Source organism: Trifolium pratense, linkage group LG4 (assembly GCF_020283565.1).
Source record: "Trifolium pratense cultivar HEN17-A07 linkage group LG4, ARS_RC_1.1, whole genome shotgun sequence".
NCBI lineage: Eukaryota > Viridiplantae > Streptophyta > Magnoliopsida > Fabales > Fabaceae > Trifolium > Trifolium pratense.
In genome coordinates this window covers 29,686,510-29,705,177 of record NC_060062.1, presented here as the reverse complement: position 1 = coordinate 29,705,177, position 18,668 = coordinate 29,686,510, and the positions used below count along the sequence as shown (strand labels likewise).

The window sequence follows — 18,668 nt, the reverse complement described above, 5'->3', positions numbered from 1 at the left end:
TCACACAGCGGATTTCACTTCTGCCTCCGTGAAAGATTTAATTAAACTACCATTCTCCACATAGTTCAATCTTTTAAACTGGAGATCATCCACCCCGAGCCGATTTACGTTAGAAGCCTTAAAGTGAGACTCAAAATGCGAAAACACTGTCTGCCTAATCGGTTCAACACCCTCAAGAGTAACCCCATCCACTTGAATAGCAGACATAGCGTTCCTACGATGGCGGCTCGCCAAAACCGAATGAAAATACTTTGAGTTAGCATCTCCATCCTTAAGCCACAACGAACGGGATTGTTGCCAACTAATGCTAGCATGCAGCCGCGAAAGCGAGTGAATATCCAACGAAACCCCCTGAAACTCCACTAACTCCTCCTCAGAAAGAGCCTCTTCCTCACTCTTCTCATCAAGGGCCGAAAGCCTAGCTTTCAACGTTTCAATACGACTAGGAAGGTTTTGAGTGTGAGTCATATGCCACTCTTTCAGTCCTGCCTTAATTAACTTAAGTTTTTCCTTCAGCACATAACCACCCCAACCATCGACCTGAAGCGAATTCCACCTCTCTTTCACGAACGAATGATAGCCAGGCACATCCTTCCAACACTTAAGCATCCTAGACGGACGAGGACCCCAATCATCCTCATTCGCTGATAAGACCAGAGGGCAGTGGTCAGATAACCCTCGCAACCTGGCTACCTGCCTACAGTTAGGCCAGGCCAAACACCATTCCTCAGAAAGGAGAAATCTATCTAGACGGCTCATAGAGTAACCATCCCCTTTATACCAAGTAAACTTACGACCAATTAATGGGAGATCAACCAAGGTATTATCTTCAATGAACCGACTGAAAGGAACGTGATCTAAGGAACGATGGCCACCTCGAACCGATCGTCGTTCATCCACATGTTTCACCGCATTAAAATCCCCACAAACACATACGTTCTTCCCCGCTAACGAGTGGAGCCGCTCCGAGATAGACTCCCACAACCGTTGCTTAACCAAATCGTCACAAGGGGCATAGATGTTCGCCACAAAAAACTCCTCTCCAGACTTAGTGAAGCGACCATGACACCACAGCACATGCTCACGACTCTCCGTCCACCACATCTCCACCTCAGAAGAATCCCACATAGTTAGGATCCCGCCCGAGGCTCCCACCGACGGACGATAAGAGAAACCATGACAAGAGCTACCCCAAAGATTAGAACAAAGAAGAACATCACAGATTTGTAACTTCGTCTCCTGCAAACAGAGAATAAAGGGTTTCAGATCTCCCACCAATTTGCCGACTTCCTTCCGCTTCTCTAACCCACCCAACCCTCTTATATTCCAAGACACGATCTTCATTCACAAACACTCGTCCCCCAAACAAAGCAGAAAAAACACACCAACTAGCACCCTCGCACACTTCGAGGGCCTCCCACCGAGCCCCGACCTGAGTTATCCTTCTTGCCTTTGCCCGCCCTGGACAAAATATTAAACATGTTCACGTTGTCTCCCTTAAACTTAAGCCCTATCGCTTTCCCTATACCCCAAACATCGTCCACTGCCATTTGATCATTTCCTTGAACAGCCACCCAGTTTGTCCAATCATTATTAATTGATCCGGATGAGGAAGACTCTCCAGTAGCGACTTGGCGACTCACTGTACAAGAGCGACTGACATCATCCCCACCCCTGCGCCGCCGGACACTTTTTTTTAAAACTTTTAGAACCTCTCGACGATCTTTAGTTGGCATCCTAGCAACTTTTTTAATACTGTGTAGCGGGTGACGAAGAACCCCACTAGCCTTCATTTTCAAAGGGTCCTGTTGCCCTTTCGAAATAAGATTCACATCAGGACAGTTTCCCTTCCTCCCTTTTTTCCTCGCTGAAAAAATCACGCCAGCATCCCCATGATTCTGATCATTTAGTCATTCCAAACTCCACGGCCCCGAAATGACGGAACGTCTCGCCTCAGGCGGACAAGAATTCGTACGTTTAACACGGAGCGTTCGAACAGGGGGACGATCCTGAGCCTGTACCACAACAGATGGGCTATCTGGCCCAACAACTTGATCCTGAGAGCTCGACTTCACATTAGAGAAAATCCCAACATTAATAAATCCTGGGGTAAATAGTGTTATACCCCCCTGCAAAATAGGCGAGTTTTGCGTTACCCCCCTGCAAAATATTTTTTTGAGATTACCCCCCTGCAATGTCAAGATTCTTTGCGTTACCCCCCTGGCTTAACAAGTGGGCATATGACATGGAAGAATCTTGACGTGGCATGACACGTGGAAATTAATTTATTTTTTATTTATTTTTAATTGCCAACTCATTAATTAATGTGGGGTTTTAATTAAAAAAATGAAAAAAAAAACTTAAAAGTTGTTATATTTTTATGAACTTACTTAAAAGAAAGTTTTGTTTTTTTTTTTTTTGACTAAAAGTTGTTATTATATATATAAAAAAAATTCTTATATATATATATATATATATATATATATATATATATATATATATATATATATATATATATATATATATATATATATATATATAATAACTAATAATAGAGTAACAAAAAAAAAAACGAAGATGAAAAAAAACTAATAATAATAATAGTAACCAAAAAACTAATAATAATAATAATAATAATAACTAATATTATTATTAGTTAAAATATGTGATTGCAGTTTTTTTTTGGTTATATTAGTTAAAATATGTGACTGCAGTTTTTTTTTTTTTGATTACTGTATTATTATTATTATTATTATTATTATTATTAGTTTTTTGGTTACTATTATTATTATTATTATTATTATTATTATTATATATTATTATTATATATTATTATTATTATTATTATTACTATTATTATATATTACTATTATTATTACTGTTATTATATATTATTATTATTATTATTATTATTAGTTTTTTGGTTACTATTATTATTATTAGTTTTTTTTCATCTTCATTTTTTTTTTGGTTACTCTATTTTTAGTTATTATATATATATATATATATATATATATATATATATATATATATATAAGATTTTTTTTTTATATATAATAACAACTTTTAGTCAAAAAAAAAAACAAAACTTTCTTTTAAGTAAGTTCATAAAAATATAACAACTTTTAAGTTTTTTTTCTTCATTTTTTTAATTAAAAACCCACATTAATTAATGAGTTGGCAATTAAAAATAAATAAAAAATAAATTAATTTCCACGTGTCATGCCACGTCAAGATTCTTCCATGTCATATGCCCACTTGTTAAGCCAGGGGGGTAACGCAAAGAATCTTGACATTGCAGGGGGGTAATCTCAAAAAAATATTTTGCAGGGGGGTAACGCAAAACTCGTCTATTTTGCAGGGGGGTATAACACTATTTACCCTAAATCCTGAACACGGAGAATCGAGTTTCTGCTCCAACTCAGGTTCCCTGTCATTCAGCTTAAGTAAGGGTTCTTCCTTACGCAAACCTTGAACCTCAACACAAGCCTCACCCTCTAACCCTTCTGTGATATTGTTAATCAACAAGTCAACATCACGACTAACTTCCGGATCCACATGACCCTCGCCACACTCCGATTGAGCCGCCTCCGACCCGCTTTCCTCCTCAACAAGACAAAAGTCTTCTCCCAAGGCATACCCCCACTCCTCCACAATCTTAACCTCCACCTTACCACCATCCACCAGAATACTCTCAACTCGGTTAATGATCTCCAGGTCGGGTGTAGCTAACAAGACCCGCGCAAAATCAAGCCTGTCCTTTTCAGCTGAGCAACAATCCGTGCGCAGAAAACGGCCACAGTCTAAAACACAAAGCTTGAAAAATTCCTCGTTCCAAGCATGAAGTGGGATCCCGTAAAGGCGAACCCACGCACCTCTACGATAAGGCTGTGCATCTGATTCCCATCGACACCAATTCGAAAAGAATAGTTGGAAAAACTCTTTGGCGTTATTCACCGTCCCCATAGCATCGCCACCCGCCAAGCTACGCAAGAAAACTTTGTCAGCCCCCATAGGAATAAGAACCAGATCATTAAAACCTGCATCCACTATTCTTTCATGTACCAAAGGTACCGCCTCTCCATTTCTAATGGTAGCCACAACACCATTGCTAGCCCACTTCGCATCAACAGGTTTTGTGCGGTAGCACTTCATAAAGCATCTACTATCCTTCACAGTGGCTGCTTGCAATTCAGCCTTAGAAGGGAGCGGCAAGATCCCCACTTTATGGGCTTTCTTATGGGTTAAATTAACCTTTCTCGCCCCCAGCTCTACAACGATGTCCCCCACCCGCACTCCTTCTGTAGGGGCTCGTGTCTCCATCTCCACTCTTGGAGCACAGACACCTTCGTGTTGAGATAGTCGCTCCGGCATCTTTAAGTCCTCCACATTAATTTTGGGTACTTCAAGCCTCAGGGATTCTTGCTTCCCATCCTGCGATAATGGAGCATCAACTTGTTCCTTTTCAGCCTTTTGAGACTCCATTCTACTACCCGCCCTCGAATCGCTACGTTCAAACATAGCCACACTTGCTTTAACGCGGAAATTACCAAACCAGACATTGTTCAAAGCACTCGTCATTTTAGACACATTCTTAACATTAGAGAATTTGACGAAGCCATAGGGTTGCCCATACTTATTCCTCTTTTTAGCAACGTACACATCCTCCAACATGCCGCAAACTTCAAAACCTTTTCTTAAATAAAACTTAGGAAGTTGCGCCGGAAAATTAGAAAAATAAAAAGAGACGTACCGTTTAAGGTTCGAACCCAAAACAATGTCATCACGGTGCTTGAGGCCACCACTAACATCACCACCAACCTCTTTCTCATTACCACGTTCAACCACACCAACAGCCCCATTCTTGCCTCCTTCAATCACACCTCCACCATCATCAAGCTTCTTTGACCTGCTAACATCACAACCCCCATGTTGCTGTGATCTTCTTCTAACCTTCCCATCCTCCAAAAACCTTCGTTCTCCTTGATGATTCAACCGCCGGCGCCGATGGGAGGAATTTGAGTGGTGGTTGTGACGATTACACCCAGAATCACGACGGTACCAACCTTCTTTCTCCTCAGAATCACGTTGATGCAGCCACCGTCCTTGATTAGAAACAGATCGCCGTCCTGTTCAGGAATCGCAACGATCGTACAACCACCGTCCATTGTTTGAAGCAGAGCGCGAGCGCAACCTTGAAGCATCATGATCGGTTTGATGAAATCCACATCCACGTCGCACAAAATCACGCCGATCACCACTGTAACGTGACTTGAATCTCCCAGGTCGGTTATGATTATGCGTGCGATGTTTAGGAGAGTGATATTGATCGTAAAAGTTTTGAATCCTGGATGAAGAAATCGATCTTGAAAAATTGCACCGTCTGGTATGCTGAGAAGAGAAGCAACCTCTGCCTTCCTCTCTACGCCCTTTCCGACCTCGCCGTCTCACCTCGGTCCATTCTCCGCTATCGATCGAAACATCCCCCCATTTCTGCCTTACTTCCGGTGAAGGCGATGACCGATGCGGCTGCCCTAGGTGTGCCCTAGGGACTGCGCTCCTCCCTCTCTCTCTAACTCTCATGAATTCAAAAATGAAATTACCATAGTTTTCTAGCTAACAAATTTGTCTTTTAAATTTTTTTAACTGAATAACAAATTATAAAAATTATAAAGTGCTAAGTGAAGGTAATATAAAATGAATAATAAATTATTGATGATTAAAATATTAATACTTAATTTTTTCACTTTTTAACTAGTAATTCTACATCTGTAAAAAAAGAAATATTCTAGAAGAGCTCGATCTCTTATATTGTTAGAAAAAGTGACATTATATAGAAGTGAATTTATAGAATAAATATGTGAGTTTGTACCAAAAAAAAAATGTGAGTAATTGATAGAAGATAAATAGATAATAATGAAGTTTTTCATACTCAATAAAGTTGAAAGGTAAGTATATAAATTAACTATATATTATACTATTAGATCTTTTAAAGTATTAATTTGTTAGTGGCCTCAAAATCGGTCTACACGACCTTGCCGTAATGTCGACACTTTTATAACGGAGGCTGAAAGGATAACGGTGCATTAATAAATTAGAAACTTAAATGATATATTTATTACAAATGCAAAATTTAAAAGATTTCTAAATACATTTGACCTTAGTTGTTAATAGGTTAAATTGCACTTTTGGCCCCCTAACTTTCACAAACTTGCGATTTTGGCCCTCTAACTTTAAAAATAGCACTTTTGACCCCTATGTTTAGCCCCTTTTGCAAAAGGTCAATTTTGACCAAGTCAATGCTGACGTGGAGAGTCATTTAAGTGACTCATATGCCATGTCATCACTACTTGCCACCTTATAATTAACAAAAATAAATAAATAAATAAAGCAATTGAAGGAGTTGAGACATCCGAAAAAGAAAAAAAAAACTTCACTCAAATAACACATAATCAAACTCCAAAAATTCACAGTACTTGAAAGACCACAACTCACACCATGAAACTCCATAAACAAACCTTTATCAAGATTGAAGATTTTGTTTTTCTCAATTTGATGACACTTTTTTGCCAAACTGATCTGTTTCACTATCTCTCAACTGTAAAGAACATCACCATATACTACCATCGTTCCTCTCAGTATTCATATATTTCTCCATGTGGACAAGGCCTTGTTGATACACTGTCAGCGATTCTTCAATTGTTAAGCAACAATTGAGGAGAGTATCTTACGAAGAGTATCTTAGGAGGAATATACAAATCATATATCAATAAGACATTAAGACGTTAAGGTGAGTATCTTAGGTGGATTTATTATTCTTCAATTTTGTATTGCCTTCCAATTTGTCATTTTATCTTTAAGTTGGGTTATGAATTTCAATACAAGAAATTTGATGATTCTAGTTGGCTCCTGTGAGCCTTTGGCAAGTTCATTTCAATATAGGAAATGGTCCTCACACATTGTCCTCTTCTTGTATATGGTACAGTATGTGAGAATTTAAAGAATTTATTTTACAGAACATACCAATTTCAAAACCATATTAAATTAAAGCCATATAATTTCAAAACCATAGAACAGAACAATTAATTACAATAAAATGATAATGAAGCTTGAAGATTGGCAGAGAACGAAATTGATTTGAGAGAAGAACGAAAATGAAATCGGGAGAAGAACGACATTGAAAGAATTGCTTAACGAAAATGGAATAAGGTTTGGTCCTATTCCTGTCATGGAGATTCTGTAAATATTTCAGAGAAAATTCGAAAGAATTGGTATTTGGGGGGAGATTCAATGGAATTACTAATTCATGATTTGACATGTACAGAATGAAAATCTCATTCTCGAGTCTACGAGAATTTTTATGAAAGCCTTTCATTTGCTTCTTTTCGATGGAAGTTTTATTTTTCCGGAATTAATCCTCGTTTTTGGTGTAATTCTTCTTTTGATGATCGATTCAACCTCTCATCAAAAAGATATATCTTGGTTCTATTTTATCTCTTCAACAAGTTTAGTAATGAGCATAACGGCGCTGTTGTTCCGATGGAGAGAAGAACCCCTGATTAATTTTTCGGGAAATTTCCAAACGAACAATTTCAACGAAATCTTTCAATTTCTTATTTTACTATCTTCAACTCTATATTAAATTAAAGCCATATAATTTCAAAACCATAGAACAGAACAATTAATTACAATAAAATGATAATGAAGCTTGAAGATTGGCAGAGAACGAAATTGATTTGAGAGAAGAACGAAAATGAAATCGGGAGAAGAACGACATTGAAATTGATTGAAGTTGATTTGGAAGAGAAGAACTTAATACTAGCATATATGAACGTTGCAGAATGGCAGGATAATGCACATGCTGCTTTTTTTTTTTGTTAATTATTAGGTGGCAAGTAGTGATGATGTAACATTTGAGTTACTGCCATGTCAGTATTGACTTGGTCAAAATTGACCTTTTGTAAAAGGGGCTAAACATAGGGGGCCAAACGTGCTATTTTTAAAGTTAGGGGGCCAAAATCACAAGTTTGTGAAAGTTAGGAGACCAAAAGTGCAATTTAACCTTGTTAATATTAGTAATTTTCTGCTTTTCCAAAACTTAAAGGACCTATCGATTACAAACGAAAAATTTAAAAGATCTCTGATTAATGCATTTGACCTTAGCTGTTAATATTAGTAATTTTCTCCTTCCCCAAGAATTGAACCTGGGACACCTAAAATTAGGGATGGCAACGGGCGCCCATGGGTGCGGGTTTGACAGTTACCAAACCCACACCCGAAATCATCACCCAAACCCAAACCCAAAAGATGTTCGGGTGACAAAACAACACCCACGCCCACACCCATTGGGTTCGGGTTTTTTTCACCCAAACCCAAACCCGTAGCACATTTTAAAATAATTTGCAAATTTAAGAAATTAAATTCCAACATAGACTTTGAATTAAATTACAACTAAAATTAAGGTCTTCAAAGGAAATTCAAACATAGACTTTCAAGAAATTACAACATAGACTTTCAAGAAATTAAATTACAACTAAAATTTAAGGTCTTCCAAGGAAATTGACGGAGACTATGGGGGTAATTAGGTAATTATAAAATATTTCGGGTGAGTGTATGGGTTTTGGGTGTGGGTTTGACTGATACCAAACCCACACTCATATTATCGGGTGTCACCCAAACCCAAACCCAGTCAAATCGGGTTTTGCCCGTTGACTTGGGTTTGAGTTTGGGTTCGGGTGTGTCTCTCGGGTTTGAGTTTTTTTGCCATCCCTACCTAAAATCTTTAAATACTTAGCTCAAACCATTTGAGATTGATGTTTAATTATTTGTTTTAACTTAACAATGTAATTTCATTTATATAGTTACTTTTGTTAAAAATTATACGAAGGTAACCTTAGTTGTTTTAAAAATGCAGTATTCCATACCGGTACCCATCCCGAGTACCGTGGTACCGTACCTCGGCAATGCATATACTCCTATGTTGGTTGAGTTAGGATCTTCTTAAAAAAAAATTTGTGTGTGTTAATTCTATGCTTTCGAGATAAAGGTGTCCCTCATAATATATACTCATTCCGTCCCATTTTATAAGAACTATTTTGACTAAATATATTATTCATTTATCTTGTTTTGACCGATTTTTTTTAATAATATATAAATGTAAATATTAGAATATAGTAAGATCTTGTTTGATTTGTTTTGATGAATATTTTTAAAATATCAAGTTTTTATAATTTTTACTAATAAACAATTAAAGATATTAATGGTCAAAATTGTGCATTGGTGTACATGCAGTGGTCAACAAGGTCTTAATCTTATATTTTGGGATGGGTGGAGTAATTTGTTTGAAGTAACTAAGGTCCAATTAAGAATTACCGTAAATAATTCTCGCACAATCACTTAGTGTGTACTTAGTAAACCACAACGTCATCTCACGTGCGCAACTCTTTTTTTTTTTGGTATAAAAGAGGATCGAAGCACATCTCACGTGTGCAACTCTATTAATATCAGATATTAAACTCCCATTTTTCGGACGATTTATCATTTAGTGGAGATTATAAAGTATCATTTTGGAAAGAAAAAAAAAATTAGATACAAAAGTTATAGGTTTTAATTAAGCTCTATACCTACGGGCTAAGGCCATATAGTCCATAAATTTTAAACTGAACGATTGGTCCCTCCGTAATTAGCATATAGTGACGGTAAGAAATCAGTGGGTATACTTCCAAGCTACTATATACTAAGATAAAATCTGTCATCGGTGAGGTATTTGCTGCTATGTATATTATGGATGCATTTGATCTCCTAAAAAATAAACAATTTTAATTGTACTGTATTTGATTTTAAAATTGTTCCTGGATAAACTGGAGTCAAGGGACTGAACAAAAACAAAAAATTTTGTCCCTCATCGAACCATGTGACAACTTTTTGTCACCCATACAAGTTGTTTAAAATACCAAAATAACATTTTATCCACCAAATATCGTACAACACAAAACTGGTTCAATACCTAAATATTTGTACTGTGTTTATTCTATCTTGTACTCACATGTATTGTTCTGTCCAATACTAACCGATCAAACAGACACTATATATATATCTATGGTAAATTAACTTTTACCTAAGGCAATTTAATGTCACTATAAAGACATGTTTCTTGTAGGTATAATTTTAAAAATGCTTTAAGGTCCACTTGTCTTATAGATAATAATCATAATTAATACTATTAATTTATTTGAGAAAAAGTCTATATTGTAACGTGGAAAAATTATTTGTATAAGTTGAAACAATAAGTATTATCAAAATCATAATAACAACTACAATAATAATAATAATAATAATAATAATAATAATAATAATAATAATATACTAATATAAAATATGTGTTTATACATTTCAAAAAACTTCTCTATACACCAAATTTAAAGTTATATTAATATTTTCTTCATCATTATTGCTTTAAACAATTATATACTATATTTTGTTTAGCTAAATAATAAAAAAAAAACGATTATTGATTAAAGAATGGACCTGAAACAATAGTGTGTACCATTAAGTGTCTATCATAGAATTGTCCATGACAATCTTCATTTTCTATAATTAATATATATATATATATATATTTTTTTTTTGAAGCAAATATATTGATAGATTCAAAAAAAACCAGTTTTGTACAAGGTGATCAGCCAGGATCCAACCATCAAACGGACAAGGAAAACAAAAGAGAAAGCTAAACTAAATAAGCAAATGAGCAATATGCTCCCTAAGTTTAGGACTTCTCCAACCTCTATAAACTATAGTGTTGATAATATCTTCATCTATGTTTGTATTATATACTTGATGACTATGCCTGTAAAGCAGAATTCTTCATGGATTCTTAAAGCTATCCTTCAGCAAAGGGATTCTTGATGACTATGCCTGTATAATTAATATATTTTATATATAACATTTATACAAATCAATAACAAAACAAATTTTAATAGATAATGTGAAGAATGTTATTTACAAAAAAGACTTGAAAAGTCATCGATATAAATGTTATTGATGTAGGTATATGAAGAGTAGAGATGACAATGATATAATATAAGGAAGTGATGTGACATTATTGAGTGATTTAATTGGATGTAAGTGGATTAGGGTTAGATTAGTGGTTCCACAACTATTTAGGAATTATATTTAGATACAAAAGGTAATTAATTAATAGTGACATAAAATATACACTTAATTATGCTTATAGAAATTAATGAACGAACCAACAATTCAAACAACAAAAGGTTTGGTCTCATTAAATATGAAATCAGGAATTTGATCCTTAGCTCATATATATATATATATATATATATATATATATATATATACATCTGTGTGTGTGTGTGGAGAGTGATCAAATTACACCGGTCAATTTCAAAGTTTGATGGTTTTTATGATCATTGGGCAATGCTCATAGAGAATTTGCTCCGATCAAAGGAGTATTGGTCACTGATAGAAGTAGGAGTCACGGTTGCTCCTGCAAATGCAACGACAGAGCAAGTTCAGATGGCTATTGCTAGCAAAATCACAAACATGAAGGTAAAGAACTACTTGTTTCATTCAATAGATCGTGAAATTCTTGAAACAATTCTTTCCAAAGAAACCTCAAAAGATATCTGGGATGCTATGAAATTGAAGTACAAGGGCTCTACAAAGGTGAAACGTGCTCAACTTCAAGCTCTGCGTAGAGAGTTTGAAGTACTTGAGATGGGGGAGAGTGAAACAGTCAGTGAATATTTTGCAAGAACCATGGCTATTGCAAACAAGATGACTTCTCATGGAGAAAGAATGGAACCTGTCACCATTGTTGAGAAGATCTTGCGTTCTATGCCAGAAAGATTCAACTATGTTACTTGTTCTATAGAGGAATCTAATGATGTCACAACCCTTTCCATTGATGAACTTCAAAGCAGCTTAATTATTCACGAGCAAAGAATGAAGGGTAAACACACCAGTCGTGAAGAACAAGCTTTAAAGACTGCCAATGCAGACAGGGGAAGGGGTAGAAACTCATCTAGAGGGCGTGGCAGAGGAAGAATCAACAAAGAAAGTGTTGAATGTTATAAGTGTCACAAATTGGGACACTATAGAAATGAATGTCCAACTTGGGAAGAGTCTGCAAAGTATGTAGAATATGATAATGAGGAAGAGATGCTTCTCATGGCTAATACGAAATATGATGAATTGGAAAGTGAAAAATGGTACTTGGATTCAGGATGCAGCAACCATATGGTTGGGAATAAGGGTTGACTATATGAATTTGATGAAAGTTATAAAGACAGTGTGAAACTTGGAGATGATTCAAAGATGAATGTCATGAGAAAGGGAAATATCAAGCTCAACATTAATGGTCGAATTCATGTGATCACTGAAGTATACTATATACCAGACCTCAAAATCAACCTGCTAAGCATTGGGCAAATTCAACAGAAGAGTGTAACTATCATTTTCAAAAATGATACCTTGCAAAATCTTTCATGATGACAAAGGTTTGCTTTTCTCTACTGATGTGTCAGCCAATAGAATGTATATTGTGAATGCTGCAGTCATTTCCCCTAAATGCTTGAAAACTTCAAAATAAGATTGGTCTCAGCTATGGCATGATTGATATGCCCATTTGAGTATCAAAGGTTTGAATATTCTGGCTAAAAATGATATGGTAAAAGGATTACCAGTGTTGACAAAAATTGATGAAAAATGTGTAGACTGCTTGACTGGAAAGCAACACAGAGAAACCATTCCTAAACAAGCTATTTGGAGAGCTATTAAGAAATTGGAACTTGTTCATTCTGATATATGTGGCCCTATAAATCTAAAGAGAAATGGAGGCAATAGGTATTTCATAACCTTCAATGATGATTTCTCAAGAAAAACTCGAATTTATTTTTTGAAAGAAAAATCTAGTGCATTAGATACTTTCAAAATCTTTAAAGCATTAGTTGAAAAGGAATCAGATTGTGTGATACAATGCTTAAGAACAGATAAGGGAGGTGAATATCTCTCAACTGCTTTTAATGATTTTTGTAGCAATCAAGGAATCAAAAGGAAATTGATTAATGATTATACTCCACAGCAAAATGGAGTTTCAGAAAGAAAAAATAGGACACTGATGAATATGGTTAGAAGTATGCTAACTGGTAGGAGTGTGCCTAAAGTCTTTTGGTATGAAGCAGTTAAATGGGTAACTTATGTAATGAACAGAAGCCCTACTTTGTCTGTCAAAAACATGACTCCTGAGGAAGCTTGGACTGCAAGTAAACCATATGTTCATCATTTAAAGTGTTTGGATGTTTGGCATTTGTTCATATACCCGATAGTCAAAGAACTAAATTGGATGACAAAAGCATTAGATGTGTACATCTTGGAGTAAGTGGTGAATAAAAGGCATACAAGTTGTATGATCCAGTAAAGAAGAAAATCATTGTTAGTAGAGATGAGATTTTTGAAGAAAAGAAAAGGATGAGAATGGAACAAGTCTGACACAAAGAAGAATAGTGAAGTCACTATTGATGAGATTGAAGAAGAAATCAATGAACTGGTCACTGCTCTGACAAATAACAATGATGGAAATGATGGTCAAATAAATGGTGAAAGTGACTCAGATATGAGTGAACCTATAAATCCAATTCAAACTCCAAGTGACTCTGATAATGAAGTTAAAATTCAAGCTACATTAGCACCAAGAAACAGAAGACCACCGGCTAGTTTCAATGACTATGTATCAGGAAGTGAGCTTGATGATGATGACTTACACAATCTAGCTATATACACTCCAGCTGAAGATCCAAAAACTTATGCAGAAGCTGATGTTTGGAAGATTGCAATGGATCAAGAAATTGAATCTATAAAGAACAATGATACTTGGCATTTGACAACTCTACCAGAAGGGTCCAATGAAATTGGAGTCAAATGGATCTATAAAACTAAATATAATGAAACGGGTGAAGTTGAAAAGCATAAAGCTAGACTGGTAGCTAAAGGATATAGCCAGAAACATGGAATTGATTATAATGAAGTGTTTGCTCCAGTGGCAAGGTGGGATACAATCATAACAATTTTGACTCTAGCTGCAAAAGAAAAATGGAATGTGTTTCAATTGGATGTAAAAAGTGCATTTTTACATGGTGAATTAGTTGAAGACATTTATGTTGAACAACCCCTTGGTTATCATAAAGGAAGCAAGAATGAGGTATACAAATTGAAAAAGGCCCTCTATGGCTTGAAACAAGCTCAGGGGCATGGTACAACAAGATTGAAGGTTACTTTAATGAAGAGAAATTTGAAAAATGTTCACATGAGCATACACTGTTTGTGAAACATGAGAGAAATGGTAAAATTATAATTGTTAGCTTGTATGTTGATGATCTAATATGCACTGGTAATGATATGCATATGATACATGCATTCAAAGAATCTATGAAAAAGAAATTTGCAATGACTGACTTAGGGAAGATGAAATACTTTCTTGGAGTAGAAGTTATTCAATCTGAGAAAGGGAAATTCATAAATCAACACAAGTATGCAGTAGAGATATTGAAAAAATTTGGTATGAAAAATTGCAATGAAGTATGCAGCCCCATAGTACCATGATCCAAGCTTATCAAAGATGAAAATGGAAGTGCTGCAGATGCTAGAGAATACAAGCAGATGGTTGGCAGCTTGATGTATTTGCTAGCTATTAGGCCTGATATAGCTTACTCAGTATGTTTGGTTGCCAGATACATGGATAGGCCTATTGAGTTGCATGTTACAACTATCAAAAGAATCATGAGGTATTTGAAAGGTACTCTTGTTGATGGAATCATGTACAGTCATAGAACAAATAAAATTGACTTGGTTGGTTGGTCTGATTCTGACTATGCTGGAGATTTGGATGATATGAAGAGTACTTCTGGATATGTCATTATGCTTGGAACTGGTGCAATATCTTGGTCAACAAAGAAACAACCCATTGTAACTTTGTCTACTACTGAAGCTGAGTATGTTGCAGCTTCAATATGTGCTTGTCAATGTCTATGGTTAAGAAGCATTATGAGTCACTTGAAGTTTGAACAAAGCAAACCGACTGTCATCTATTGTGATAACAGTTCATGCATCAAATTGTCAAAGAATCCAATAATGCATGATAGGTGTAAGCATATAGATGTGAGATTTCACTTCTTGAGAAATCTTTCAAAAGAAGGTACTGTGGAGCTCAAACATTGCACATCTCAAGAAAAACTTGCTGATTTGATGACAAAACTGCTAAAGCTTGATACATTTCACAAATTGAAGATTGGTTTATGGACGATAAATGCCCAGAAATGCTAAGTGTTGAAGACTGTTTGATGCCTTGCTTGTCTACTTAGTATATCTGCCATGCCTGGCTTGCCTGCTTGACTGGTTGTCCTCTCTGCCTTGCCTGCAGGCAAAGGCATGCACGCATTCTACTATTTTGCTTGCTAGTGTGTTTGCCTTAGCTTGGCCTAGCATGTGGGTGTTTTGTTGTATTGTATTTTCTTCTTTTCTTTGTAATTGTATGGTTATACAATTAGGGGAAGATATGTTAGATATTTGGCCTAGCTTGTGTTTAAGCCCAATATGAATTTGTTGTACTTTAGCCCATTGCTTGTATGAGGTGCTTGACCTATATAAGTGATGTGGTGCACTTTGGTAATCAATGAGAATAACCCCTTTGTCTTTTCATAATATCAAATACGTTGGTTTTACAAATTAAATGGCATACAATTAATGTAGTAGTTTCTTATGTATTTACAATATGTTAGTATATACTTTGTATTAGAGCATCCGATACTCATTTTTGAGTACTTAATTGGACCCCACGTGTACACATCACTTATTTATAATTTTTTTAATAATAGTACCTAATAAGTACTCAATCCCTCTAACCCAAATCTCTTAAAAAGTTCTAAACGAGTTCCACCAATAACACATTCCACCAATAACTATACATCATTATAAATGGGACCTACAAAAATAAAATAGGTACCACTTCTTATTGTAGAACCAGTACCTATTAGGTACTCTTTGTGTTTTGCTCCAATGAGAGTACCTATTAGGTACTAATACTTAAAAAAATAAACACTCACCATTGGAGATGGTGTTAAGCAATCACTCAAGCAATGTAATATGAGTACAGATGTTCCCATAGTAACTCGTAGAAATTAAAAACAATATTTAGCAGAGAGAAAAGTCACAAAATTAAAAACCAAAATACTAGATAAGTTATGTCCAAAAAAGTACTAGTAAATAACAAGTCAAACTCAGAAGAAAAAAAAAGAATAACTCAAGATTGAGCAAAGTTGATGAGGAGTGAACAAAGTCGAAAGTTGCAAGAAATTTTTTTTTATCAGGATATGACGTTAAAAAGGAAGGTAAGAAAATAAAAAAAAAAATGAGATTTTTAATTTATTAGTAGAGTCATGTGAATTTATAAGTGACTCTTTAATAGTCATTAGATCAAAATAAAATCAATGAATATTAATTAGTGTAACTTTTTAAAAATGACAGCAGTTTAATTTGATCTCTCCTCATATATAATACTCTATCCGTCCCATAATATAAGCAAAAAAAATATTTTCACACTTATTAAGAAAAGTAAAATATAATAATTTCAAGGACGAGTTTTTGTGTTTTTGTTGAAATAAGTTTCATGAGAAGATGTAAAAAGAGTTTTTATTGGTTATTGATTATGTGGAAAAGAATAGAGAGAGTAAATTAAGTAAAAGTCTATCTTGAAAATGATAAAAGTTGATTTTTTTTGCTTATAATTTGGAACATAAAAAAATGATTTTTTTTTCTTTATAATATTGGACGGAGGGGTGTACGTGGGCCGGATTGGGTTGGGTTTGGCCAAAACCAAAACCCAAACCACATATGGTACTCCGGGTTGGGTTTAGTAAAATAACCACCCGTTATAACATTGGGCCGGGTTGGGTAAATCCACTAATTTCCGGGTTGGATTGTGGGTTACCCAAATTATTTTTCTATTTTTTTTATTAAATATCTAAATATTGAATCATCATAGTTTCTCATAAAAAATAACTCAATCAATGTATCTTCTTGAAAAATAGGGTAACTTTTTTTCACTATAAAAAATAATCACCCATTTTTTTGTGTAAATCTACTAATTTACGGGCTGGATAGCGTGTTATCTAAATGATTTTTTTGCTTTTTTTAATATAAAATGACTAAACCATGAATCACTATATTTGTTTATGAAAATTATTCAATTTTTTAAAATTTTAAAAAAATAATGCGAAAAGTTATCATATTTGTTTATAAAAATTATTCAATCTTTTTTATTTTCGTAAAAAATAGTATAACTCATTTTCAATGTAAAAATATTTAATAATCAAATGAAAAAATCTTTAGTATTTTGATAAAAAAAAATTCAAGAAACATAGCACTAGTGGGTTAGTGGGTTTTTTGGGTTGGGTCCGGTTTTACCCGAAACCCGATTTTTTTAATGGGTTTTTCATTTTTGAAATCCATATCCACCCACTTGCCCGACCCAACCCACTTTTTTGGATTGGGTTGGGTGGATTTGACCGGGTCGACCGGATTTGCCCAACCCATGTACACCCTAATAGGAACGAATCAAATTACACCGGTTGTAATTTTAAAATAATTACCCTCATTAATATCCATTGATTTTATTTTGATCGGATAGTTATTAATTAGTCACTTATAAAATCACAAGATTCTATTAATAAATTAAATGATTCTTTTTTTACCCTTCTTTTCTTTCCTTTTTTGTATTTAATTATTACAGCTTCTTTTTTTTTTCGTTGAAAATTTCAGAATGCTCAATCAGCTTGGATACCCAAAATGGCAAACATCAAAATTTCTACTACCGAAATGTCTATCCGTAAGGCAATCACCCATGCCATGTATATAGTACATGATTTGTGCGTGAAGGAGCAACATCGATGATGGTAAGAAGGAAGATGGACACGTGGCATGCTATGGTTCATTCGATTGATCAAAAGGACAGGATTTGCCCAAAGGCAGCATGATTATGCAATCCTTGTCCGTTGGGAGAAACGTCTTGATTTACATGTGAGAAATTATAAAAAACAGTTTGATAGTTTTAAGGAAAGAAAAACTGTTTTGCTGTGTTTTTTTTATAAATGTACAAAATTATCCTTTATTTTAAGTTTACTTGAAATTGTGAAAGAAGAGTATTATTGTCCGAAGTAAAAAGGTGCACCTTGTTAATTTAGATCTAAAATATTTTTAAGCTGGTCTATATATATATATATATATATATATATATATATATATACTCCATATAAAGAAAATTTGGTTGGAATGAAATAATTCAACTTGTGCCCTAGAGGTTCGTCGACGAAAATTAGTCACTACTATCGATGGTGAAAAACTTTATAATAATATCATAGATACCCAAAAGTAAAATAATGAACTGGATGAATAATACTACTATTAATCTTGAGGGACTTTAATGTTAGTACAATTTGGTATTTTGGTTTTGTTGTTTGGTCAACGAGTACAATTTTGCTGTACTTTCAAGGGAAACTGATTTATATGTGTTTGAATTTTTAGGTAGGACAGCAAAGTTTGCATTTGGAGACGTCGAAATAGTATACAGTAATCCAAATATGAACCTCAAACTATTTTGT

At 34.7% G+C, this 18,668-nt stretch overlaps 2 protein-coding genes across 2 annotated transcripts; both read right to left on the bottom strand.

Moving 5' to 3' along the window:
* Positions 1-1,128, bottom strand: LOC123922441. The gene has a single exon (XM_045975156.1). It carries the CDS (start codon positions 1,126-1,128, stop codon positions 1-3), a length of 1,128 nt encoding a protein of 375 aa, XP_045831112.1.
* An 88-nt stretch (positions 1,129-1,216) lies between these two features.
* Positions 1,217-5,461, bottom strand: LOC123922440. Its single transcript, XM_045975154.1, has 5 exons — positions 5,452-5,461; positions 3,382-5,129; positions 1,976-2,069; positions 1,529-1,867; positions 1,217-1,461 (listed from the first exon to the last, which is right to left on the bottom strand). Exons 1-5 carry the CDS (start codon positions 5,459-5,461, stop codon positions 1,217-1,219), a joined length of 2,436 nt encoding a protein of 811 aa, XP_045831110.1.
* Positions 5,462-18,668: the final 13,207 nt, after the last annotated feature.